Raw genomic sequence first — 26,225 nt, forward strand, 5'->3', positions numbered from 1 at the left:
TAAATGCCGACGACAAAGACGCACCTGAACATGTTCACCGGCTTCACACCTGTTTATCACATGACAAGAGAAAGACAAAAAGAAACACGATGTCTCAAAGCAAAATCTCTTCGTCATAATCACAAATGAAGTGAGTTTATGATTAAAACAAGAACAAATATCTGCTAATGTGGTCAAAAAAATCAAATAATTCAAATTCAGTGAGATATTTGTTCTTGTTTTAAGCACAAACTCACTGCATGTTTCATTAATAGCTTCAGTCATTTCTCTTCTGCATCTTGATTTAAGAATGTTTAGATATTTGTGCTGGAAAACAAGACAGAAACACTGAGGAAGAACATGATGTTTTCATGAAACATCCCTGGTTCTGTGAATCTGGGGATAGATTGAGTTAACGCTCCACGTGCATCGAGAGCAGCTTTTGTGTGTCCGTCAGGACGCAATTGACTTTAATAGAGTGTGAGATCTTAACTCTGCAGCGCTTTTGTTGAGCGGCGGCAGCAGCAGAGCTCCTGTAATGAGCGCGAGAGCGTCTCTCTACAGCCCTAATGGGAATCTGTGCTCCGGTTCGGTCTCTCGTCTGCTCCGCCCAGCACTACAGCGTCTGGTTGCCGGGCGACGGATGTTTCACACTGCGTCTGCGTCTCTGCGCGGGGAACGCAGGCGCCGGCGGTGACGCTCCCTCCAGAGGTCATTGTTGGAGCCGGTGATTGAAACAGGAGGAACACACAGAGGAAAGCATCAGTCCCGCGGCTTCACTCTCATTCCCGATTAATTAAAATGTTTGCTTGAGTGTCAGACGGCGGCTAATAGTTTTTTGATCGACATGACATCGTGATTCAGGTATTTTTAATCTTCTCACATTTCTGTGGGAAACTTTCATGGACAGACAGATGGTTTTTGGCACAAGTTTCATTAGCGGCTGACGGATTGATCCCAAACCTCCCACAAACTCCTTCAATATATCACTTCATCTCTGAGCACTCGTTTGTAAAGAACGTTTCAGGTTCAGCGGGTAAAATGTTTTGTTTTTTTTAGATAACAAGTACATAAAACCTATTGAAAATATATTTAAAGACCTGTACCTATATTAACATTTTTTGTACAATTTGAAATGTACATTACAGTTCAAAAGATTGGAATAATTAAGATTTGTATTAGTGTTTTTTTTTGTAAGAAGTCTCTTCTGCTCATCAAGGCTGCATTTATTTGAACAAAAATACAGTAAAAATTGTGAAATATTTTTACAATGTAAATCAGCTGTTTTCTATGTGAATATATAGTAAAGTGTAATTTATTCCTGTGATCAAAGCTGAATTTTCAGCATCTTCAGTGTCACATGATCCTTCAGAAATCATTCTAATATGATGATTTGCTGCTCAAGAAACATTTATGATTATTATCAATGTTGAATTCAGTTCATATTTTTGTGGAAACCGTCATATGTTTTATTTTTCAGGATTCTTTCATGAATAGAAAGTGCAGCAATAACAAGTATTTCACACCTCTAGTATCACAACTCTGCAGTTCAGTGACTGAAATCTAAATGTGTGTCCGTTAATTAACATCATAACATTAAGATTTTAAACTTCATTAGACCCTGAAATAAGACGAGGAACCACCACCTTCATCTACAGATATCATATTGCCAAGATTAAATGAAACCCCTTCAGGACGCGTCTGAATGAGCGACAAACCTCACGCTCCGGCGCTGCGATTACAGAGAAACCTCGTTACAAGCCGATAAACACAAGAGCTGCAGGAAATAATCATGTGACGCGACGCTTAACGTCCTCAGAGAGCGTGTGTGTTAGTCACTGATCCGCCACAGAAGACGTCTGGGATCAGATCTGATGATCAGAACTCACACACACACACACACACACACACACACACACACACACACACACACACACACACACACACACACACACACACACACACACACACACACACACTCTCACACACACAGCTTTATAAACCTCTGAAATAAAATATTTCTGTATTTCACTATAAAATAATAAAAAAAATAATAATAATGAAATAATAAAATAAAATAAATAAAATAAAATAATACAAAAATAATAAAATTAATACATAAAATAATTAGAAAAATAAAATAAAATAAAATAATACAATAAAATAAAAAATAATAATAAAATAAAATAAAGTAAAAATGTCACGTTAGGTTAGGACAGAATCACATATTTACACCATAAACCCTCATCGTCTCTGCATCACGTCTAAATCTACGTCTCTTTTAGGGTAAAGCCCTGGATCAGTGTTCTAAACGCAGAGCAGAGCATTCTGGGTAAAGCTCTTAGAGTTCACACAGATCCAGATCTTAAGACTAAACCTCACAAATGCACTTCCTAGACAGAAACACACACTTTCAAAGATGAGTAAAGCAGGAGGATGAGAGATGAAACACACACACACACACACACACACACACACACACTGTTGCTGTGAAAGAGTCACATCTGGCCCACAACCAGCAAACATCTGTGATGCGCAACTGACCCGCCTGCAGCCGATGTGTGTGTGTGTGTGTGTGTGAGAGTGTGTGTGTGTGTGTGTGTGTGTGTGTGTGTGTGTGTGTGTGTGTGTGTGTGTGTGTGAGAGTGTGTGTGTGTGAGAGTGTGTGTGTGTGTGTGTGTGTGTGTGTGAGTGTGTGTGTGTGTGTGTGTGTGTGTGTGAGAGTGTGTGTGTGTGTGTGTGTGTGTGTGTGTGTGTGTGTGTGAGAGTGTGTGTGTGTGTGTGTGTGTGTGTGTGTGTGTGTGTGTGAGAGTGTGTGTGTGTGTGTGTGTGTGTGTGTGTGTGTGTGTGTGTGTGTGTGTGTGTGTGTGTGTGTGTGTGTGTGTGTGTGTGTGTGTGTGTGTGTGTGTGTGTGTGTGTGTGTGTGTGTGTGTGAGAGTGTGTGTGTGTGAGAGTGTGTGTGTGTGTGTGTGTGTGCGCGTGCAGATGGATGGATGGCAACAGCAGCAGCACTGACAGAACATCATCTGCCCTGACGGATCTGACGCTGGTCTGAGATCAGCGAGTCGAGCGGCTCTTACCGGGCTGCAGCAGGATGAGTTGAGCCATCGCCTGACTGTTTCCTGCCTCATTCTCAGCGATGCACTGATAGAAACCTTCATCCGATCGGACCAGACCCAGAATCTGAAGATGACCGCCGTCCTGCAGATCACACGAGACGATCACTCGTACGCTCAAACATGCATGATGGACACTTAAGACACATCAAGATTTCAGGACAATAATCACACTGAATTAAAATAAATTACATTAGTAAAAATGAATGAATGAATGAATGAACAGTATTAATTAATTAAATTAAATTAAATAATAAAATTAATTAAAATAAATAGATATAAATTAATAAATATATCAAAATGTATGATATATACATATTAATTAATTAATAAATAGTAGTAAAAGAAATAAAGAAATAAACTAAATAATAAAATTTAATTAATAAAACTAAAATAAATAAAAAATAGGGCTGTCAAATGATTAATCACGATTAATCGCATACAAAATAAAAGTTTGAGTTTGCCTAATATATGTGGGTGTACTGTATGTAATTATTATGAATATAAGAAATATTTACAGAAATATTTGAGAAATATTTACAAGTATATGTATTTATTTATATTTGTATATAATTTATATGATATATAAATATTTTTTTTGTACATAAATAACATATTTCTCTGAAAGATATACATTAATTTGTGTGTATTTATATATACATATTAATTACACACATTACTCACACATATATTATACAAACTCAAACTTTTATTTTGTATGCGATTAATCGCGATTAATCGTTTGACAGCCCTAATAAAAAATTTACAATATCATTCAATTAAATAAAATTAATTCAAATAAATTAAGAATAAATAAAAATTAATATATATAATGTATGAATAAATACATGTAAATTAATAAATATAAGTAAAATAAATAAATTAAATTAAACAAATAAATATAAATGAAAAGAGTAAATAAATAAATGCAATTAAATAAAAATAAATAAATGAATAAATAAACAATATTATTCGATTAAATAAAATGAATTAAAATAAACAAATCAATAAAAATGAATATATACAAATTTATGAATAAATAAATAAATATAAATTAATAAATATAAGTAAATTAATTAATAAAATTAAATAAATATAAATGAAAAAAGTAAATAATAAATAAATGCAATAATTAAATAAAAATAAATAAATAAATGAACAGTATCATTCAAGTAAAGAAAATTAATTAAAATAAATATAAATAAATATATAAAAATGTATGAATAAATAAATAAATATAAATGAATAAATACAAGTAAAATAAATCAATTTAATTAAATAAATATAAATGAAATAACCAAAAATTAAATTAATAAAAATAAATAAATAAACAGTATTATTCGATTAAATAAAATTAATTAAAATAAATAAATATAAATAAAAATGAATACATAAATAAAATGTACAAATATATAAAACTGAATAAATATAAATGAAAAAGTAAATAATAAATAAACACAATAATTAAATTAATAAAAGTAAATAAAAGAACAGTATCATTCGATTAAATAAAATTCATTAAAATAAATAAACAAAAATACATAAAATGAAGAAATAATTTGGTTACACTTTATTTTACAGTGCCGAAGTTACAATGTAATTACTCAAATAAGTACTGAGTACTATTAATTAACTACATGTACTTACTATAGAGTTACAGCTAGGGTTAGGGTTTGGTTTAGGGTTAGTTACTTGTAATTATGCATAATTTACTGTTATTAATATAGTAAGTACATGTAGTAACGTGTAACTACGGCTAAGTGTTACCAATAATTTGAATGAATGAATGATTTGTTCGTTCAACAGTGATCTGAACCCAAACCACTGAAGCTTCATCTTGAACCTGCTTCATCTCAAATAACAGTAAGAATTCCTTCTTACCACAATCTGGAAGTAGTCGCTGGGAATGACCACCTCTCCGTTCTTCACCCAGCGGACGGTGGGCTGCGGGTTTCCCGTCACGGCACACTCCATTTCGATGTCCGTGCTTTCATACGCGTACATGTTAGACGGGTAGTTGAGAAACTGAGGCGGCACTGAGGACAGAGAGAAAAGAACATGATAAACATCATCTGAACCACCACAGAGACGACATCACAAACCAGAACCAATCACATTCACTGAAACCAGATCCGACCCGAGAGGATGGAGGATCACAAACGCTTCATTCAGTCAATAAAAACTGAATCAAACTCTACAGGAATCATTTGTGATTTGAGCCGTTCACTGAATGTATGATGCTGCCTATGTAGAGCGCTTTACAGTGCGGACGCTCCCTCAGAAGACAGCTGACTCTGTAGACGACACACAGCCGAATCTAGTGTTGGCATCAGAGCGTGTGTGAAGACTGACACAGCATGAGGATCAGCAGCAGAGAGTGGATAAAGACTGAGGAAGCATTCCCAACACTGCTTCAAACAAGCAGGTGAAGATCCACAGACCACTGCGTTATATGAACGCAATCCCGTCAAATCTCAGGAGAGATGCAGAGAGAGAGACAGGAGCAGCCATTACCTGAGAGCATCATTAAAGCGTTAAATCAGCTGAACTCATTGTTGAAGATGGACGTCTGTCATGATTAAAGGCAAGCCGGAGCGCCGCTTCCCACAGACTCCAATCCGGCTGATTTTTCTCCCAATGAATGAAAGGCTCATTTCGCCGGGAAAATTGCGTATCGATCGGCCTCATCTCAATAGTGGTCTGAACGCTCATCTTCAAAAGCAAACGCTCATCAGACGTCCAGCATCAGCCTGATTGGAATAGAATGGATTGTGAAGTTTGTCCACTTCAGGAAGAGAAACTACTGAAATGATGCAGAACTTTAGAGAGACGCTGATGTGGAGCAAATGATGAGAAACCAAAATACTACAGCATCAACAACACACTGCAGACAGAAGATGATGCTCAACACGCTGAAACAATCCTATTCTGTATGATCTGATTTTCTGAATCATTTTAGTTACATTAAAATTAGAAATTACCTGATATTACATCAAAATACACTAGCATATTTGTGGCGAGGGGGGCGTGGTTTAGCGGGTTCTGCAACAGGAGGGAGCGTCAGGGGAGGCGCGGTGATTGAACGGGTTAGATGCAAATTACGAACACCTGTTTCTCGTTCCAGTAATTGGCGTGGAGACAGGATAAAACGCCAGGAGAAGCAGGAGTGGAGGAGAGAGAGAGCCTGCTGACAGTCGTGTATGCCGTCCGGTCCATTGGAGTGAAGCCCGTCTTCGGATGTGGAGAATTGAAGTGTGCGTTGCACCGAGCTTTTGTTTTGTTGTGTTCTTTGTGTGACATTTTCTCTTTGAGAAAGAATAAAGCGACTGTCAGCAGCTAAAAGCCGATCCCTGTCCTCTTTCCTCCCACAACTACGAACTTTACCACACTGGTGCCGAAACCCGGGAGGAAAAGACGGAAGCCGCCGCCATGCAGGCAGCCCCCGCCGCTGGAAAGCCGTTTGCGGACATCATCGCATCCCTCGCGGTCCTTCACCAAGAACAACATCGGGCCCTGGTGGATCTTCGCAACGACCAGGAGCGCCGCTTCGAGGCCATCATCCAGGGCCAGCAGGAGGACCGCGAGAGGTTCCGGAGCTGGATAGACCGGGAGGTTCCTGTGGGAACCACCGAGGCAGCTGCTGCCTCCTTCCAGCTGCCACTCCAGAAGATGGGCCCGCACGATGACCCGGAGGCCTTCCTCGACTTGTTTGAGAAGTCCGCTGAAGTGTCCGGTTGGCCCCGGGACCAGTGGCCCATGCGGCTCGTCCCTCTGCTGTCGAGCGAGTGGCAGGTGGCAGCCAGCAGCTGCCCATCCAGAACCTCCCTGGTCTTCGACGACCTGAAGAGGGCCATCCTGCAGCGGGTCGGCCGCTCCCCGAACAGCATCGTCAGCGATTTCGGTCTTTGGAGCTGGGGGAAGCGGGCCGGCCCTTCGTGTTGGCCCAACAGCTCCGGGACTCGTGCCGCAAATGGCTGATGGCCGACGGAGGTGGCGTGGAGCAGATCATCGATCGTGTGGTGCTGGAGCAGTTCACCACTCGGCTCCCGAGGAAGACCGCCGAGTGGGTCCAGTGCCACCGGCCCACGTCGCTGGATTCGGCCATCCAACTGGCGGAGGACCACTTGGTGGCGTGCCCAGGGGTCGGCGAGCCCCTACCATCTGTCTCTCTCTCCCCCTCTCCCCCTTCTCTCTCTCTCTCTCGACCTGTCCCTGTTCCTAGGTCCCGTCCGCCCGGCCCGCCTCGTGTTCCACCCCGGGGGCGGGGTGGAACGGATTTCCGGCCGTTCGTGGCTCCGAGAGCCCCGCCCAGGGGGGCGGGTCTGGCCACCGCCGGACCGGACCCCGCGCCTGCTTCTCCCCTCTCTCCACGCCAATCATCCGGGCAGGTCTGGGCCGGCCTGCTGGCGTTGCGGGGACCCGGATCACTTTTTAGACCGGTGTCCAATGATGGAGGTGGGGACATTGATCCGGGTCCCGGACGACCTGCAGGTTGCCCCCGGTCAAGCTGGTCAGTACCAGATACCAGTGAGTATCAAGGGGGGTACATATCAGGCTTTGGTGGACTCGGGTTGTAACCAAACCTCGGTGCATCAAAGCCTGATTTCATCCGGGGCATTGGATACAGGCCGCATGGTTAGGGTACGGTGTGTGCACGGGGATATCGCGAGTTATCCGTTGGTGTCGGTCAGGATTCTATTTAGGGGTCAAAAGCATAGTGTAGAGGTGGCAGTTAATCCCCACCTCCGGCACCCGATAATTTTGGGGACAAATTGGCCCGCGTTTAATAAATTATTGGGACATTTATGTTCGGGTGCCTCTTGGAAGAGATGTTCGCGGGGGAAGGAAGTGCGAGTGCAGGCGGGGAGACTGATCAGGGACCAGTGGTGTCTGCTTTCAGGGGAACCGAGCGGAATCGGGAGACTGATTCTCTCGGACCGTGATGATTTTCCCCTGGAGCAGTCTCACGATGAGACGCTGAAAAATGCGTTTGAGAGGGTCAGCATGATCGACGGTCAGTCTCTCCAGCCTGGACGACCACTGACTTACCCCTATTTTGCGATTATTAAAGATAGGTTGTATCGAGTGACCCAAGACGCTCAATCAAAACAAGATACAACCCAGTTGTTAGTACCAAAGAGCCGCAGGGAAATGCTTTTCCATGCGGCTCACTCTAACCCAATGGCTGGACACCTAGGACAAACAGCGACACTAAATCGCCTCATGACCCGATTCTTTTGGCCGGGCATTCACGAGAACGTGCGCAGGTGGTGTGCGTCTTGTCGTGAATGTCAGCTGGTAAATCCGCCGGCCACCCCAAAAGCGCCTTTGCGCCCCCTTCCATTAATGCAGGTCCCCTTCGAACGAATTGGTATGGACCTCATCGGGCCATTAGAGCGATCAGCGAGAGGACATCGGTTTGCTCTAGTCATTGTGGACTATGCAACCCGATATCCAGAAGCAGTGGCTCTCCGCAACATTTCTGCTAAGAGTGTTGCGGACGCCCTCTTCAGTTTAATCTCCCGGGTGGGGATTCCGAAAGAAATCCTCACTGACCAAGGCACGGCGTTTATGTCACGTACGTTACGCGAACTGTACGAATTGTTGGGCATTAAATCGATTCGAACCAGCGTCTTTCACCCACAAACGGACGGGTTGGTCGAACGTTTTAATCGCACGCTTAAATCCATGATTCGTAAGTTCGTGCAAGAAGACGCCAAAAATTGGGATAAATGGTTGGAACCCCTGTTGTTCGCTGTGCGAGAGGTCCCGCAAGCCTCCACGGGGTTTTCCCCTTTGAGCTTCTCTTTGGGCGCCACCCCCGCGGGGTCCTGGATGTCCTAAGAGAATCTTGGGAGGACGGACCGTCTCAATCAAAAAATGAAATTCAGTATGTGCTGGACTTGAGAACAAAACTCCACACTTTGGGGCGGCTATCTATGGAGAATTTGTTACAAGCCCAGGACAGACAGTGCCGGTTGTATGACAGGGGAACGAATCTACGTAAATTTGCACCGGGAGAGAAAGTGCTTGTATTACTTCCAACGTCAAGCTCAAAATTACTGGCGAAGTGGCAAGGACCATTTGAGGTCACACGACGAATTGGGGATCTCGATTATGAGGTAATACGGTCCGATAGGAGAGGGGCACGTCAGATTTATCACCTCAACCTCCTGAAAAAGTGGAGTGAGGCGGAATCAGTGATGCTGGCGACGGTGATTAGCGGAGAGGATGATCTTGGGCCAGAGGCGAATGTAAAAAAACAATCCCTCGCTCTGGCCCCAGGGGGAGATCACCTTTCGCCCTCACAGCTCACTGATGTTTCTAAATTACAGGCTGAGTTTGCCGACGTGTTCTCTCCCGTACCGGGCCGTACGGACCTCATTCAGCACCACATCGAGACCGAGCCGGGCGTGGTGATTCGCAGCCGGCCGTATAGGTTACCTGAACACAAGAAAAAAGTGGTTCAGGCAGAATTAGAGGCAATGCTTGACATGGGGGTAATAGAGGAATCCAGCAGTAATTGGGCGAGCCCGATAGTTTTGGTTCCCAAAACGGACGGCTCAGTGCGGTTCTGCGTGGATTATCGCAAGGTGAATGCAGTGTCGAAGTTCGACGCGTATCCAATGCCGCGTGTGGACGAATTGCTTGACCGGCTTGGTACAGCTCGCTTTTATTCGACACTGGACTTAACTAAAGGGTATTGGCAGATCCCCTTGTCTCCGTTATCCAAAGAAAAGACCGCTTTCACGACGCCGTTTGGTTTACACCAATTCGTGACCCTTCCGTTCGGGCTGTTCGGGGCACCGGCTACCTTTCAGCGACTCATGGATAAAGTGTTACGGCCCCATGCTGCGTATGCGGCTGCCTATCTGGATGACATTATTATTTTTAGTAATGATTGGCAGCGGCATATGCAGCATTTGAGGGCTGTACTGAGATCGCTGAGAGGAGCTGGGCTCACGGCCAACCCGAAGAAGTGTGCAATTGGGCGCGTGGAAGTAAGGTATCTGGGCTTCCACTTGGGATATGGACAGGTGCGTCCCCAAATTGATAAGACAGCAGCGGTTGCAACCTGTCCGCGTCCCAAGACCAAAAAGGAGGTAAGACAGTTCCTCGGGCTGGCGGGATATTACAGAAGAGTTTGTTCCTAATTATTCGGACCTCACCAGCCCGTTGACTGATCTGACTAAAAAGGATGCACCAGATACGGTCCAGTGGACGGAGCTGTGCCAGCAGGCCTTTACCCAGGTGAAGGCTGCTTTATGTGGCGGGCCGTTACTTCATTCCCCTAATTTCTCTCTCCCTTTTTTGTTGCAGACAGATGCGTCGGACAGGGGGCTGGGTGCAGTCCTGTCCCAGGAGATAGAGGGTGAGGAAGGGCCGGTGCTGTACATTAGCCGCAAGCTCTCCAAGAGAGAGGCTAAGTACAGCACCGTGGAGAAAGAGTGTTTAGCCATCAGGTGGGCCGTCCTCACTCTCCGCTATTATCTCCTGGGGCGGGAGTTCACCCTCTGTTCGGACCATGCCCCTCTGCAGTGGCTCCACCGCATGAAGGACACCAACGCGCGGATCACTCGTTGGTATCTTGCTTTACAGCCTTTTAAATTCAAAGTGATCCACAGGCCGGGTGTTCAGATGGCTGTGGCCGACTTCCTCTCCAGAAATGGGGGGGGGGGGGCTACAGGCCGGACGGCTCCCCGGCCTGAGTCGGGCGGTGGGGGTATGTGGCGAGGGGGGCGTGGTTTAGCGGGTTCTGCAACAGGAGGGAGCGTCAGGGGAGGCGCGGTGATTGAACGGGTTAGATGCAAATTACGAACACCTGTTTCTCGTTCCAGTAATTGGCGTGGAGACAGGATAAAACGCCAGGAGAAGCAGGAGTGGAGGAGAGAGAGAGCCTGCTGACAGTCGTGTATGCCGTCCGGTCCATTGGAGTGAAGCCCGTCTTCGGATGTGGAGAATTGAAGTGTGCGTTGCACCGAGCTTTTGTTTTGTTGTGTTCTTTGTGTGACATTTTCTCTTTGAGAAAGAATAAAGCGACTGTCAGCAGCTAAAAGCCGATCCCTGTCCTCTTTCCTCCCACAACTACGAACTTTACCACAATATTCTTTTATATTCATTGCACAACGAAGGATGGATGGATGGATGGATGGATGGATGGATGGATGGATGGATGGATGGATGGATGGATGGATGGATGGATGGATGGATGGATGGAATGAACACTGGATGGATGGATGGATGGATGGATGGATGGATGGATGGATGGATGATGGATGGATGGAATGATAGAACACTGGATGGATGGAATGATAGAACACTGGATGGATGGATGGATGGATGGATGGAATGATAGAACACTGGATGGATGGATGGATGGATGGATGGATGGATGGATGGATGGATGGATGGATGGATGGATGGAATGATAGAACACTGGATGGATGGATGGATGGATGGATGGATGGATGGATGGATGGATGGATGGATGGATGGATGGATGGATGGATGGATGGAATGATAGAACACTGGATGGATGGAATGATAGAACACTGGATGGATGGATGGATGGATGGATGGATGGAATGATAGAACACTGGATGGATGGATGGATGGATGGATGGATGGATGGATGGATGGATGGAATGATAGAACACTGGATGGATGGATGGATGGATGGATGGATGGATGGATGGAATGATAGAACACTGGATGGATGGATGGATGGATGGATGGATGGATGGATGGATGGATGGAATGATAGAACACTGGATGGATGGATGGATGGATGGATGGATGGATGGATGGAATGATAGAACACTGGATGGATGGATGGATGGATGGATGGATGGATGGATGGATGGATGGATGGATGGAATGACAGTATGAAGGATGGATGGATGGATGGATGGAATGATAGAACACTGGATGGATAGATGGATGGATGGATGGAATGATAGAACACTGGATGGATGGATGGATGGATGGATGGAATGATAGAACACTGGATGGATGGATGGATGGATGGATGGATGGATGGATGGATGGATGGAATGATAGAACACTGGATGGATGGATGGATGGATGGATGGATGGATGGATGGATGGATGGAATGATAGAACACTGGATGGATGGATGGATGGATGGATGGATGGAATGATAGGACACTGGATGGATGGATGGATGGATGGATGGAATGATAGAACACTGGATGGATGGATGGATGGATGGATGGATGGATGGATGGATGGATGGATGGAATGATAGAACACTGGATGGATGGATGGATGGATGGATGGATGGATGGATGGATGGAATGATAGAACACTGGATGGATGGATGGATGGATGGATGGATGGATGGAATGATAGAACACTGGATGGATGGATGGATGGATGGATGGAATGATAGAACACTGGATGGATGGATGGATGGATGGATGGATGGATGGATGGATGGATGGATGGATGGATGGAATGACAGTATGAAGGATGGATGGATGGATGGATGGAATGATAGAACACTGGATGGATAGATGGATGGATGGATGGAATGATAGAACACTGGATGGATGGATGGATGGATGGATGGATGGATGGATGGAATGATAGAACACTGGATGGATGGATGGATGGATGGATGGATGGATGGATGGAATGATAGAACACTGGATGGATGGATGGATGGATGGATGGAATGATAGAACACTGGATGGATGGATGGATGGATGGATGGATGGATGGAATGATAGGACACTGGATGGATGGATGGATGGATGGATGGAATGATAGAACACTGGATGGATGGATGGATGGATGGATGGATGGAATGATAGAACACTGGATGGATGGATGGATGAATGGATGGATGGAATGATAGAACACTGGATGGATGGATGGATGGATGGATGGATGGATGGATGGATGGATGGATTGATGGATGGATGGATGGATGGATGGATGGATGGATTGATGGATGGATGGATGGATGGATGGAATGATAGAACACTGGATGGATAGATGGAATGATAGAACACTGGATGGATGGATGGATGGATGGATGGATGGATGGATGGATGGATGGATGGATGGATGGAATGATAGAACACTGGATGGATAGATGGAATGATAGAACACTGGATGGATGGATGGATGGATGGATGGATGGATGGATGGAATGATAGGACACTGGATGGATGGATGGATGGATGGATGGATGGATGGATGGAATGATAGAACACTGGATGGATGGATGGATGGATGGAATGATAGAACACTGGATGGATGGATGGATGGAATGACAGTATGATGGATGGATGGATGGATGGATGGATGGAATGATAGAACACTGGATGGATAGATGGAATGATAGAACACTGGATGGATGGATGGATGGATGGATGGATGGATGGATGGATGGATGAATATATGATGTAAATATGATTATAAATATGATATTGATTATTATTGATAGTGATGATTTATTGTAAATTGTTGAGATGAGCTCAATGCAGATCCACTGATTCTGGACTGTTCTGGATGCAGTCAAGTCATGTGGAACAGGAAATGAAGAAGTGTGTCGTCTAGTAAGTGCACTCAGAAAGCAGCAGTTTCAGTGCTTCAGCCGGAGCCATCTGACAACGAATCAAGAGATGGAGAGACCACAGGAGAGACGGAGAGAGGGACGAGAGCGTGACAGGAGAGGGCAGACACGAGCGACACACGGGTGAATACCCATCAGCCCTTCTGTTCCCCTGACAGCAAACAGAGACGGCCAATCAAACGCACAATAACACACTGACCAATCACAGACGAGCAGCTCCTTCAGACTCCAGCATCTCACACACATCCCAGCCGACCAATCAGAGTGCACTGAAGGCGGGCTTCATAGAGACAGGAAGTAAACAGAGCGTTACTGACAGACTGGGAAGAGAGGAGTTGCAACAATGGAGAATATGAGGAAAATAATCAACATTCAAGCAGGAAAACCTGCTCTAAAAACAAAATGGCCTTTTAAAGCATCTGGTGACGAGATCAGAAACACCTGAACATCCCTCTGAGCCTCTCTCTGATTCGCTTTTAACGTGAATCAAAGCAGCCGTGAGACTAAAGCCTCAGCTGATCCACTAAACACGCGTGATCAATAACCAGACATGAGCTCTTTGAGCGCGCTAGAAATGCAGACGCAGCACAGTCCGGCCCGAGGCGAAGCTCCGCATTAATTACACCGGCGTTCTGCACCATTAGCTAAAGCGCTTTCTTCCCAACAATCAACAAACACGATGGAAGCGTGTTCTGCAGCGCTCTTTAATCCGCGTGTCGGACGCGTCAGCATCCATACGTCATTAGCTGCGCGTATCTTTATCCGTGCTGTACTGCACTAATTAAGCCCAAACGATTTCCATTAAAAGCAGGCGTCTCCTCGATCACCTGCGGCCATGAGCGATCCAGCCAATTACAACAGGTTAAAAACCAGCAAACGCCAGCCATGATACTCTCAACATTACTCAATTACAGCATATAATCTAATCAAACACAGTTATGAGACATCATCAGACGCTGGAGCTGAAAGAGAGTGATCACAGTGAGAGATCCGGGTCATTCTGCAGAACTGGATCAGAGTTGGAAACGTCTTGAAAAAAAGTCTTTTTCCACAAATTTTGTATTCATGCAAATTGTGTAATATCCAAGCATTACTAGTTATTGTGCAGTTAATTCTCATACTGTATTTTTAGAAAGTTTTGAAATATTTTTCCCAAATTTGTCACTACCGAAACTCAATAAATAATTTAATAAGAAGAGTCACATTGACCTATTAAGATTGTGTTCACATCTACCTCGTAAATATATTTTTTTGCTATTTTTAAAAAAACTGTTTTCACAGGTAAATCAATAAAAATTACAATTTTAACAATATTTCAAGTGTAATTTATGAGATTTGTTGTATTTTGAATCCAATCTTTCTTTGTAAAAGTCATAAAGTTTATCAAACTGATTCATTAGTTTGAATAAACATTGAATCAAACACTATAATAACATCTCAGTTGATCATTCAATATACTTTATTTTTGACAAATGATCCCATGTTTCTGCACAGTTTCAGTGACAGTAATTGTGTCGGTAGTGACCACATCACATGACACAATTTAACTCTCATACTAAAACATATTAAAATACTAATGATTTGCATAACTGTACTAAAATTAAGTTTATTTCCCCCAAATAAATGATTATGTTCCTTTTGTCACTACCAGAACTATGATAACATGTTTCAGTCGTGACAATTTCAGACACTTTTGAGCTCAAAGATGCTGATCAGCACATGGTTCCCTTTCGATACTTCACTCGTACTGCGTATGGGGAAAGGTCTCCCTTTTTCCCCGCTGCTGAAGCCTTTTTCAATAACGCAGTGTAACTGCATCGTCATTGGTTCACTCATTGACAAGTTGTTGAACCAATGACGACGCGGCATAGCTGCGCGGCCTATGGCGACAAAGCGCGCAAATATTCCCGCCGAAATGGGCGGGGTTACGGGCTATATAAGCAGGCGTTTCGCCATAGGATTTCAGTGTTTTCTCCTTCAGCGACGACCTCTCATCTCTTCGCTGATCTCCGCCTGAAGCCGAAGAAGCTCTCCGCCTTCCTGACAGCTCTCGCCCCGTCTGAAGAGGCTCCCGCAGCGGACTCGCCTGGACTCGCCGGACGAGGACAGCGCCGGCGCCCTCACTGACTGCAGCCTCAGTGCCGTCGTTGAGCCACCGTCTTCCGCTTCCCACTCCCGGCCGCTTCCTGTGCATCCCCTGCCACCATCCGGCGCGCCGCCTGAGGGCTTCACCCGCGGCTTAAACGCCGCTCTAAAAGAGCTTCCGCGGCCCTCGCAGCTCTACAAAGAGCCACCCAACTGCCGTTTTCATGGCACCGGCGTCTCACGATGCCCCGTCACTCATGTGCTACGTGCAGGGCCCCTCTGCACGATAGAGACGGTCACGCCGAGTGCGTTGCCTGCCTGGGCAAACCCCATGCAGACGGCGCGCTTGCTGGAGACTCATGCCCGCACTGCGAGTCGCGGGTCGCCTTCTTCACAGAGGGCTATCTCGCCGCTCGCGCCCTCCCGTCCTCCTCCTCCCGCGAACCGGCGAGGAAGAGACAGCGGGGTAGAGCGACTCAGCGCCCGGAGTTAGATGAGCTCACGCCGGCCCAGCCCCCGCGTGCCTCGCTTTCTCCTCCGAGGGAACCCTCTCCCGTCCTGTTCTCCCGCCCTGAGCAGCGTCCCTCTGCTGAAGCAAGTGACCTCGTCTCATTTGGTGGAACAGACGACGAGCAGGATGACTCCATGTCACTTGCAGCTTCTGAAGGGGAAGGATGGGCTGGAGAGCCGGAAGACACCGCTCCCCCGCCTCCCTTGGAGCCCGTTGAGCACGGCCAGGGCATGGATGCCGAGCTTTTCCGCGTCCTGTCCAGAGCCGTGGAAGAGCTGGACCTCGAATGGGCCCCTCCAGAGGAGCCATCTCGCAGCCGCCTGGACGAATGGTTCCTGCCAGGCCGCCGCCAAGCACCTCGCCAGCGTTCAGCGCCCTTTTTTCCCGAGGTCCACGAGGAGCTCACGAAGTCGTGGTGCGCTCCGTATTCCGCCCGCCTTCACACGACGCACCGCTCCGCCCTTACTGCCGTCGACAGCGCCGAAGAAAAGGGTTACGAGCACCTGCCACCCCTAGACGAAGCGGTGGCTGTACACCTCTGCCCTCCCGCAGCTGTGGGATGGAAGACTAAGAGGGCCCTTCCTTCCAAGACCTGTCAGACCACCTCTACTCTGGCTGGACGGGCTTACACCTCGGCGGGCCAGGCTGCCTCCGCGCTCCATACTATGGCCATATTTCAAGTTTTCCAGGCCAAACTCCTCCGCTCCCTGTACGAGTCTGGAATTGTCGCGCCACCGACCTTGCCCTGAGAGCCACGAAGGCCACGGCCCAGGCCATCGGGCGTTCCATGGCCAGCCTGGTAGTTTTAGAGCGCCACCTGTGGCTCAACCTAACGGAGATCAAGGACCTAGACAAGACGGCCTTCTTGGATGCCCCGGTCTCTCCCTCTGGTCTCTTCGGGCCTGCAGTGGACGGCTTTACAGAGCGCTTTACTGCTGCGCAGAAATCGTCTCAGGCTATGAGACATTTCTTGCCGAAGCGCTCCAGCTCTGCTTCTGCGTCCAGCCGCCCCAGGACTGCGCCTGCTCAGCAGAACAAGCCAGCCCCACCCGCAACACAGGCGGCGCCACCCCAGGAGCATCGTCAGCGCTCACGCCATCCGAAGCGGCCTCCCATCCCGAGATGCCAGGGACCCCGGACCAAGATTGTGCTGGACCCGGTGCCTCCGAAGTCGTCCTGATTCGTCAGGAAGGAAGAGGATGGGGGATCGTCCCGTTGCGACCGGACAGCCCCAAAAGCTCCCACGAGTAATTTCCCCTCCGCCTTGCTTAATTCCGGGCGTGGGAAACATGCTCCAAGTGATAGATGGGCCCACTCCTGTTGTGCCCACCCCAAACGCCGTTTTCACGGCGAACAATATTTTACCTCATCTCAAAAAGAGCAAATTTCCTCTTCCACCCCTCTCGGTGTACGACCCCCTCAACGGCGGTCAGTCATCCGATGTCATTCAACCCCTCGCCACTCGGGCCGAGGCCTGGAGGGCCATCCCCGATGTGTCGGATTGGGTTATGGGGATCGTAACCCAGGGCTACTCGCTCCAGTTTGCAAGACGGCCCCCTCGCTTCGGCGGGGTGCTTCAAACCTCGGTCAATCCAGACGACGCACATGTCCTCCGGGCCGAAGTTACGACATTGCTAAAGAAGGGAGCTGTGGAAATAGTTTCCCCGACAGAGAGCGAGTCAGGCTTTTACAGCCATTACTTTCTGGTCCCCAAGAAGGATGGTGGTCTCAGACCCATTCTAGATCTCAAACTTTTGAATCACTCCATCATGAGACGGAAGTTCAAAATGCTGACGCTGAATCAGATCCTCGCGCACATTTGCCCAGAGGACTGGTTCTGCTCGCTGGACCTGAAGGATGCGTACTTTCACATCCAGACAGCTCCCCGTCACAGACGATTCTTGAGATTCGCATACGAGGGGGTGGCATACCAATATACGGTCCTGCCCTTCGGGCTGTCTCTGGCTCCTCGCACTTTCACCACTTTCACGGCGCTTTCCCCTCTGAGGCAGATGGGAATCCGGGTCCTGAATTATCTCGACGACTGGCTCATCCTAGCCCGTTCGCGAGTCGAGCTGGAACACCACAGATCCGTGCTCCTCAGCCATTTACAATGTCTGGGTCTCAGGGTCAACCTAGCCAAGAGCTCGCTGTGCCCAACCCAGCGAATTTCGTTTCTGGGGGCAGTTTTCGACTCAGTCCGTATGTCGGCAGTAGTCTCGCCGGAGCGTCCTCTAGCGATTCAACAGCTCACGGCCTCTATCACGGCCTATCAAGGCTTCCGCCTCCCCGGTGCTGCAGCTCGGCCTTCTTCGGATGCGGCCTCTTCAGTACTTGTTGAAGTTCCGGGTTCCTCCCAGCGCCTGGCGGCATGGCCGCTTATGTCTCAAGGTCAATCAGGCCTGTCTTCTAGCCCTGAAACCTTGGATGGACCCCACGTGGTTCAAGCGCGGAGTGCCCTTACAGGCGGTCTCACGAAGGACGGTGCTCTCAACGGACGCTTCCAACTCGGGTTGGGGCGCTGTGTGCGAGGGCAGACTGGCCTTCGGCTCATGGAGTCACGAGGAAAGCCATCTTCACATCAACTGCCTAGAGATGCTAGCAGTGATGAAGGCCCTGCAGTCTTTTCAGACTCACTTGGCAGGACGTCATGTTCTAGTTCGGTCAGACAGTATGACGGTGGTGTCATACTTAAACCACCAGGGCGGTCTCTCGTCCAGCCGCTTATGCGCTCTGGCGAAACGTCTCCTGGAATGGGCTCATCCGAGGCTTCAGTCGCTCAGAGCGACTCATGTTCCTGGCAGGAACAATCTGGACGCAGACATGTTGTCACGGAGCAATATCCCCTCCGACGAGTGGATGCTCCACCCCCAAGTAGTCCTCAAGATTTGGGAGTTCTTCGGGAGGGCAGAGATAGACCTCTTCGCCTCAGAAGACAACTCTCATTGCCCAACATTCTTCTCGAAGGAAGTCGATGCTCTGGCCCATACATGGCCCAGCACACTCCTTTACGCCTTTCCTCCGATCGCACTGATCCCTCAGGTTATCAGGCGCATCAGAGAAGACCGACACAGAGTCCTTCTGGTAGCCCCGCTCTGGAGGAACCAGGTTTGGTCCTCGGAGCTGTTCAGGCTCTCCCTGAGAGCCCCGTGGCCTATTCCCCTGAGACGGGACCTCCTCTCTCAGGCAACGATCTGGCACCCACAGCCGGAGCTTTGGGCCCTGCACCTCTGGTCCCTCAATGGGAGCCGTCCAGCCTCCCCGGGGACGTTCTGAATACCATTTCTCAGGCTAGAGCTCCGTCCACAAGACGCCTCTACGACCAGAAATGGGTCTTTGTTGATTGGTGTTCCTCACGCAACATAGACCCCGTGGAAAGTGACGTATCCTCCATACTGTCCTTCCTCCAAGAACGCTTATAAATGGGGCGCACCCCTTCTACTCTTAAGGTTTACGTAGCAGCTATTGCAGCTTTCCATGCTCCCATTGCTGGCCAATCAGTGGGACGTAACGGCCTTGTGATCCGTTTCCTGAGGGGCGCTAGGCGATTGAATCCTACCTCGCCCCCTCACCGTTCCCACTTGGGACCTCTCTCTGGTCCTCAGAGCCTTAAAGGGACCCCCCTTTGAGCCAATGGATTCAGCCGATCTCAGACCCTTAACGCTGAAGACCGCTCTGCTACTAGCACTAGCATCGGTTAAACGTGTTGGTGATTTGCAGGCCCTCTCTGTGAGCCCTGCATGCCTCGAATTTGGGCCAGGAGACTCGAAGGTTGTTCTCAAACCTAGGCATGGCTACGTTCCTAAGGTGCTCTCAACCCCGTTTAGAGCTCAGGTAATTTCGCTCTCTGCTCTTCCTCCCTCGGCGGACGAACGAGAGCTGGAGCTACTCTGCCCAGTTAGGGCATTGAGGACCTATGTGCAGCGATCGCAGCCTTTCAGGCAGTCAGATCAGCTCTTTGTCTGTTTTGGTGGCCGCACCAAGGGGTCTCCGGTCTCAAAACAGCGCTTCTCCCGTTGGATAGTGGACGCTATTAACCTGTGCTACTCCTCACTGGGTGCGGACTGCCCCATAGGAGTCAGGGCCCACTCCACTAGAGGAATGGCTTCCTCGTGGGCTTGGTCCAACGGAGTTTCCATTCAGGACATCTGTGAGGCGGCCGGCTGGTCTTCGCCGTCCACTTTTGTTAGGTTCTATCATCTCAATGTCCCGACCTTGCAAGCTCGGGTTCCTTTCAGTGTGATTTAGTGGCCTCTAGTGAGTTCCGCCTCACACAACCCCAGGAATTATTTCCTTAAAGTGTAACCAGAGGGTTCGATCAAGGCTTTGCCTTCTGGCTTGTTTTCTTGGACCCCTTCCATGTGTCCAAATTCAGGCTGTATCGTTCCCAGCCGTGGCACGGTGTGGTTGAATTCGTTCCCCATACGCAGTACGAGTGAAGTATCGAAAGGGAACGTACTCGGTTACTAACGTAACCTCGGTTCCCTGAGATACGGAACGAGTACTGCGTCACTTGCCGTGCCATGAGGCTGCGGCTTCAGGGTCGTCGCTTCAGTCGATTACACTGAAATCCTATGGCGAAACGCCTGCTTATATAGCCCGTAACCCCGCCCATTTCGGCGGGAATATTCACGGGCTTTGTCGCCATAGGCCGCGCAGCTATGACGCGTCGTCATTGGTTCAACAACTTGTCTATGAGTGAACCAATGACGATGCAGTTACACTGCGTTATTGAAAAAGGCTTCAGCAGCAGGGAAAAAGGGAGACCTTTCCCCATACGCAGTACGAGTGAAGTATCTCAGGGAACCGAGTTTACGTTAGTAACCGAGTACGTTATCTAACACAGATCTGAACAGGTGAACACACATAAACACTAAATTTAATGGAAACACACCCAAAAAAGTTTGGTTAACTGCAGGAAAAAAGGTGTTTGTTAGTGACGTTCTTAAAGCTCCACACAGATTTTCAGTGTTCTGAACACATTTAACTCAGAATGATGATCGATCTGCTGTGAAAGAGGCTGTGAGAGGAGGAACACGGGAATATCTCCTGAAGTGTGTTAAAATCAATGACTCAAACACACACTGTTTCAGTAGTGACATGAACACGAGGACACGCTTATCTACATACAATTTCATGATTTACAAAGAAAATATGAAATAAATATTTTTTAAACATCACTTTTTAAAAAATAAAAATAAATTAAAAACATTTTTTAAAAACAATTGAAAAAAATTGCAAAAATTGCTTCAATATTTACACAAGTTGAAGTTTAGGGGTCAGGGTTCAGGACAGACACCTCCCAATTGAAAGAACCCAATAAATGATGATTTTTTATGATTTTATGTATAAAACAGAGATTGATGGTGTTTGAGCTGATGGCATCACGACACACACCTGAACCAACACAAACAATACGGCCGGAACAGCCTAACGGTGTCAAGTGGTGAAAGCAGAGGATATTAGAAATGAAGCATCAGGTGAACTCACGAGAGTCACATTAACATGACAAAAGAGCGAGCGGAGGGTGAGTGTCCGACCGTAATGACTCTCCTCATCCCATTCACATGGAAATCCCACAGCATTCACCGGAATAAACATCTGCCGCCCGCATGTGTGTGTGTCTCAGGAGGGAATCACTGACAGACTGTCGCGACGCTGCTGACATTTAAACCGGCCGCGGCTCCCAGCGGAAACACGCGTGTGCATGTGGAGCGCGTCTCTGAGTGTGTGTCGCGGCCCATCAGCGCAAAAACAGCGGCGCGTCGAGAAACGGGTTGTTATGACAATAAAACCCATTTCAATTTGTATTCTCAAACAATAATGCATAATTTATGAATCTGGAGACAGTGAGGGCAGCACATACAGAAATCACCCATAATCCTCCACTCATGGGCATTACGATTACAGAACACACACACACACACACACACACACACACACACACACACACACACACACACACACACACACACACACACACACACACACACACACACACACTCTAATTACACACATCTGTTTACACTAAAATAAACATGATCATTTATATACACACAATCTTGCTGTATCCATCCATCCATCCATCCATCTATCTATCTATCTATCTATCTATCTATCTATCTATCTATCTATCTATCTATCTATCTATCTATCTATCTATCTATCTATCTATCTATCTATCTATCTATCTATCTATCCATCCATCCATCCATCCATCCATCCATCCATCCATCCATCCATCCATCCACCTATCCATCCATCTATCTATCTATCTATCTATCTATCTATCTATCTATCTATCTATCTATCTATCTATCTATCTATCTATCTATCTATCTATCTATCTATCCATCCATCCATCCATCCACCTATCCATCTATCTATCTATCTATCTATCTTACCATTCAAAAGTTTAAAATATATTTTTGAATGTTTTTGAAAGTCTTCTGTTCAAGGCTGCATTTATTTGATCAAAAATACAGTAAACGTGAAAATATTATTATTCTAATATGATGATTTGCTGCTCAAGAAATATTTATGATTATTATCAATGTTGAAAACAATCATATTTTAGTGGAAACTGTGATACATTTTATTTTTCAGGATTCTTTGATGAATAGAAAGTTCAAAAGAATAGCATTTATTTGAAAAATAATCTTTTGTAACATTATAAATGTCTTTAATGCCACTTTTGATCAATTTAATGTGACCTTGATGAATAAAAATATTAATTTCTTTCAGAAAAAAAAAATAATAATCTTACCAAACTTCCGAACACTAGTTAATCTACCCGTCCGGTGGTGAGTGAACACACTTCCAGTGTGAATTCATCTGTGAATGGATCTGGATTAACACTCGCGTCAGCTGTTAAAATCACTTCTTAGTAAAAATCTCATGAATTTCCGCATGGGCCGAGAGTGAAGCGCTTTAACCTTTCCAATCATCCTAGTTAAGCTTTAGTAAACCTGCTTTAATGCCTTATTAATGCCTCTGGCCAACACACACACACACACACACACACACGTTCAATAACACCCTGACGATCTTGTGGTCAGTGTAACAGCTGCTGATAAAGAGTGTGTTTCATGTATGTTAATGCGCTGTGACACCTCTAACTGAGTGTGAAGTGTGTGTGTGTGTGTGTGTGTGTGTGTGTGTGTGTGTGTGCTTTTGTTTATATTACATTGTGGGGACCAAATGTCCCCATGATGTAATATAAACCTGAGTTCACCTACATCGTGGGGACCAGCCAGCGGTCCCCACAATGTAAATGGGTTTATAAATCATATAGAATGAGTTTTTGTGAAAAAGTAAAAGTTTGCACAGTTTCCTGTGAGGGTTAGGTTTAGGGGTAGGGGCAGGGTAGGGGGATAGAATGTACAGTTTGTTCAGTGTAAAATGCATTGAAGTCTATGGAAAGTCCCCACAATTCACAAAAACAAACATGAGTGTGTGTGTGTGTGTGTGTGTGTGTGTTACTATGAGCCCTGCGGACAGACGGCTGACCCGACACACACTAACATATTCACCAGCAGCTGACCAGACATTACTGGAGTTCACATCACAGCCTCGTGCGACTGATTATGAGTTATTAAAGAGCTCAAAGTTATTGTCTTCAGAAAAGCAGCACTGTGACAGACCGTGTGTTTTACAGCAGCTCAGATCACAGCACCGCTGTCTGACAGGATAAAGGTGTTATTTAAAAGCTCGTGCGTCCCTGCATCGATCCGGCCGTGGCTCGTTTGACTCGCTGTCGTGTGTTTTTGGCAGTGAACTGATAAATGGCGTTGAATGAGTGCGGACTGACGCCGCAGGAGTCGCCGCGGCACGTTCACTGTCGGTCCACAGCATGAAAATAAAGCGGCTGAGCGGCTGCGATTAATCAGCATTGAACCGCGGCACCGTCACAGGAGGAGCCGCTTCTGATAATTACTGTCTGTGTGACGAGAATCACAGCGGGAGCACAAACAGATCCCTCACACACACACACACACACACACACAACATGATGCACACTGGTTATTACACTATAACCATAAAAAAACACTTTCTTTACTTGAAATTAAAATCAGATAAAATTCAGCTAATCTTCCAAAGCAACATTTCTAATTTTCATTCTTGATGTACTTAAAAATAAAACAATACAAACTATATTGTTACATTAAAAAAACAATAACTAAATGAAAGCGACAAAAACACAAATGATTATTAAAACTTTAATCAAAATGAACAGAAAATATAAAAATAAAAACTAATTAAAAATATTGATAACTATAATGGTACTAAGATGTAATATCTAGTAAAACACTAGTATGAACAGAACATCAGCGGCTTTGACGAGTTTCTGCTAATTAACTGGGCTGAGAGCTGATTAATCGGGGCTAATGAGAGTCGTTATGACGGGAAATAACTAACATTCATTATCTGAATCACAAGCTGGAGTGACGAGGACCTTGATGAAAACATATACAGTGCACACTACTGTACAGAAGACCAGAATGACCTGATGATCCCTTCAAGTGCTGACGACTTAGACTGCACACTAGTTATCGGAACAGACCCCATCATACATGCTATATAACCCAGAACACAGTAAGAAGTAAATGGTGTTTGTTTACAGTAAACTGATAACTGGATTGTGAAGGGGTCGTTACAGGGTTAATCTGCTTTAAGCGGGTCAGGTTATTTGTTCGTGTAATCTCAATCCCAGAGTTTGTTTGTTTGTTTGTTTATTTTCTGGTAAAATTGTCTGTTAATCTCTCACAGTATTAGTCACCGCAATCCCATTTCAATCATCAGAGTCAGTGCAATCACACACACACAGAGACACACACACACACAGCGGCGCTGGGTTCGGTCCAGAACTCCAGCTAAATGGACTCCGCTGACCTGTCAGTCAAACCAGTCGAGATCAAACTAATGAGCCACTCGGGTTCACTTACGACAGCCACAGATTTACAGCTGAAGTCTCAGCGCGGCCCGCGGCCTCCAACAGCGGACAGAAGCACTGCGCTGGACGCTGTATGTGCCGGAGAGATCACTGACCGTCAGAAACTATCATATTCATATCAGACGCCAAAGCTGAGCAGAAATATGCAATTTGGTGCAGATGCTGATTTACTGAAGATGAAATTCTGAAGCTTGTAATGTAAATCACTGTATAAAAATATCAACATCTGCCAATAATATGTTTTAGTAAGATGATGGTTAAAAAAGCTCTGTAGTTTTAAAACATATAATGCAATACAATACAATGATGATTGAGAGATGAATAAATACACCGTCCTCAAAAGATGAGGATCATGATTGTTATAATAATTGATATCTGGATAATCAAGTAAAGCTGCTTCAGTCCCGCTGAAATATTACTAACAATATCAAAATTATTCTTACTGTAAAAATCAGTGCAGATTTCACAGCAGAAAGACGCGAGCTCAAGGACGTTTGTACAATTATACTAAAAGACTTTTAAAAAGAGAGTCTAAACGATCCATCAGAGACAGAAGGACTGGAGGAGATGGAGTTTGACAGGTTTATCAGATCATGTTCATCATTTAGACGCCTTCATGTATCAAAAGTGATAGCTTTATAGGGTTGAGGGGCGATACTGATGCACAACTCATGCTTTTAGAGTTTTAGACACTAGTTTCAGATGATCACTGAAAACTACACAGGCTCAGAATGATGCAGCTAAATGAAAGTCAAACAACTGCATGAGAAGCGTCAAACTCATGATTAATAAAAGATCAACGCCAGCAAAGACCCGTCATACTCCTGCGTTTTAATCAAAAACTGTTATCTCTGGAGAGCACACTACAACACAAACCTTTATCCACGTAATATTTGAACCTAAATGGATATTACAATGTTGAAGAACCAATTAAAAGTGCCGGAAAGTTTTTGACTACAAAACTTGTTTAATTAAAGG

General features: G+C 46.0%; 1 protein-coding gene across 1 annotated transcript in view; it reads right to left on the reverse strand.

Annotated features, from left to right (window-relative positions):
• dcc (DCC netrin 1 receptor) overlaps nucleotides 1-26,225 on the reverse strand; it is a 165,531-nt gene that overhangs the window by 76,630 nt on the left and 62,676 nt on the right. Inside the window, exons 10-11 of the mRNA XM_067408279.1 lie at nucleotides 4,977-5,131; nucleotides 3,060-3,180 (exon numbers count right to left, since the gene is read on the reverse strand). Of these exons, the coding sequence (XP_067264380.1) occupies nucleotides 3,060-3,180; nucleotides 4,977-5,131 (276 nt within the window). The remainder of the gene's footprint in view (nucleotides 1-3,059; nucleotides 3,181-4,976; nucleotides 5,132-26,225) is intronic.

Source organism: Chanodichthys erythropterus, chromosome 13, assembly GCF_024489055.1.
Source record: "Chanodichthys erythropterus isolate Z2021 chromosome 13, ASM2448905v1, whole genome shotgun sequence".
In the NCBI taxonomy this organism is placed as follows: domain Eukaryota; kingdom Metazoa; phylum Chordata; class Actinopteri; order Cypriniformes; family Xenocyprididae; genus Chanodichthys; species Chanodichthys erythropterus.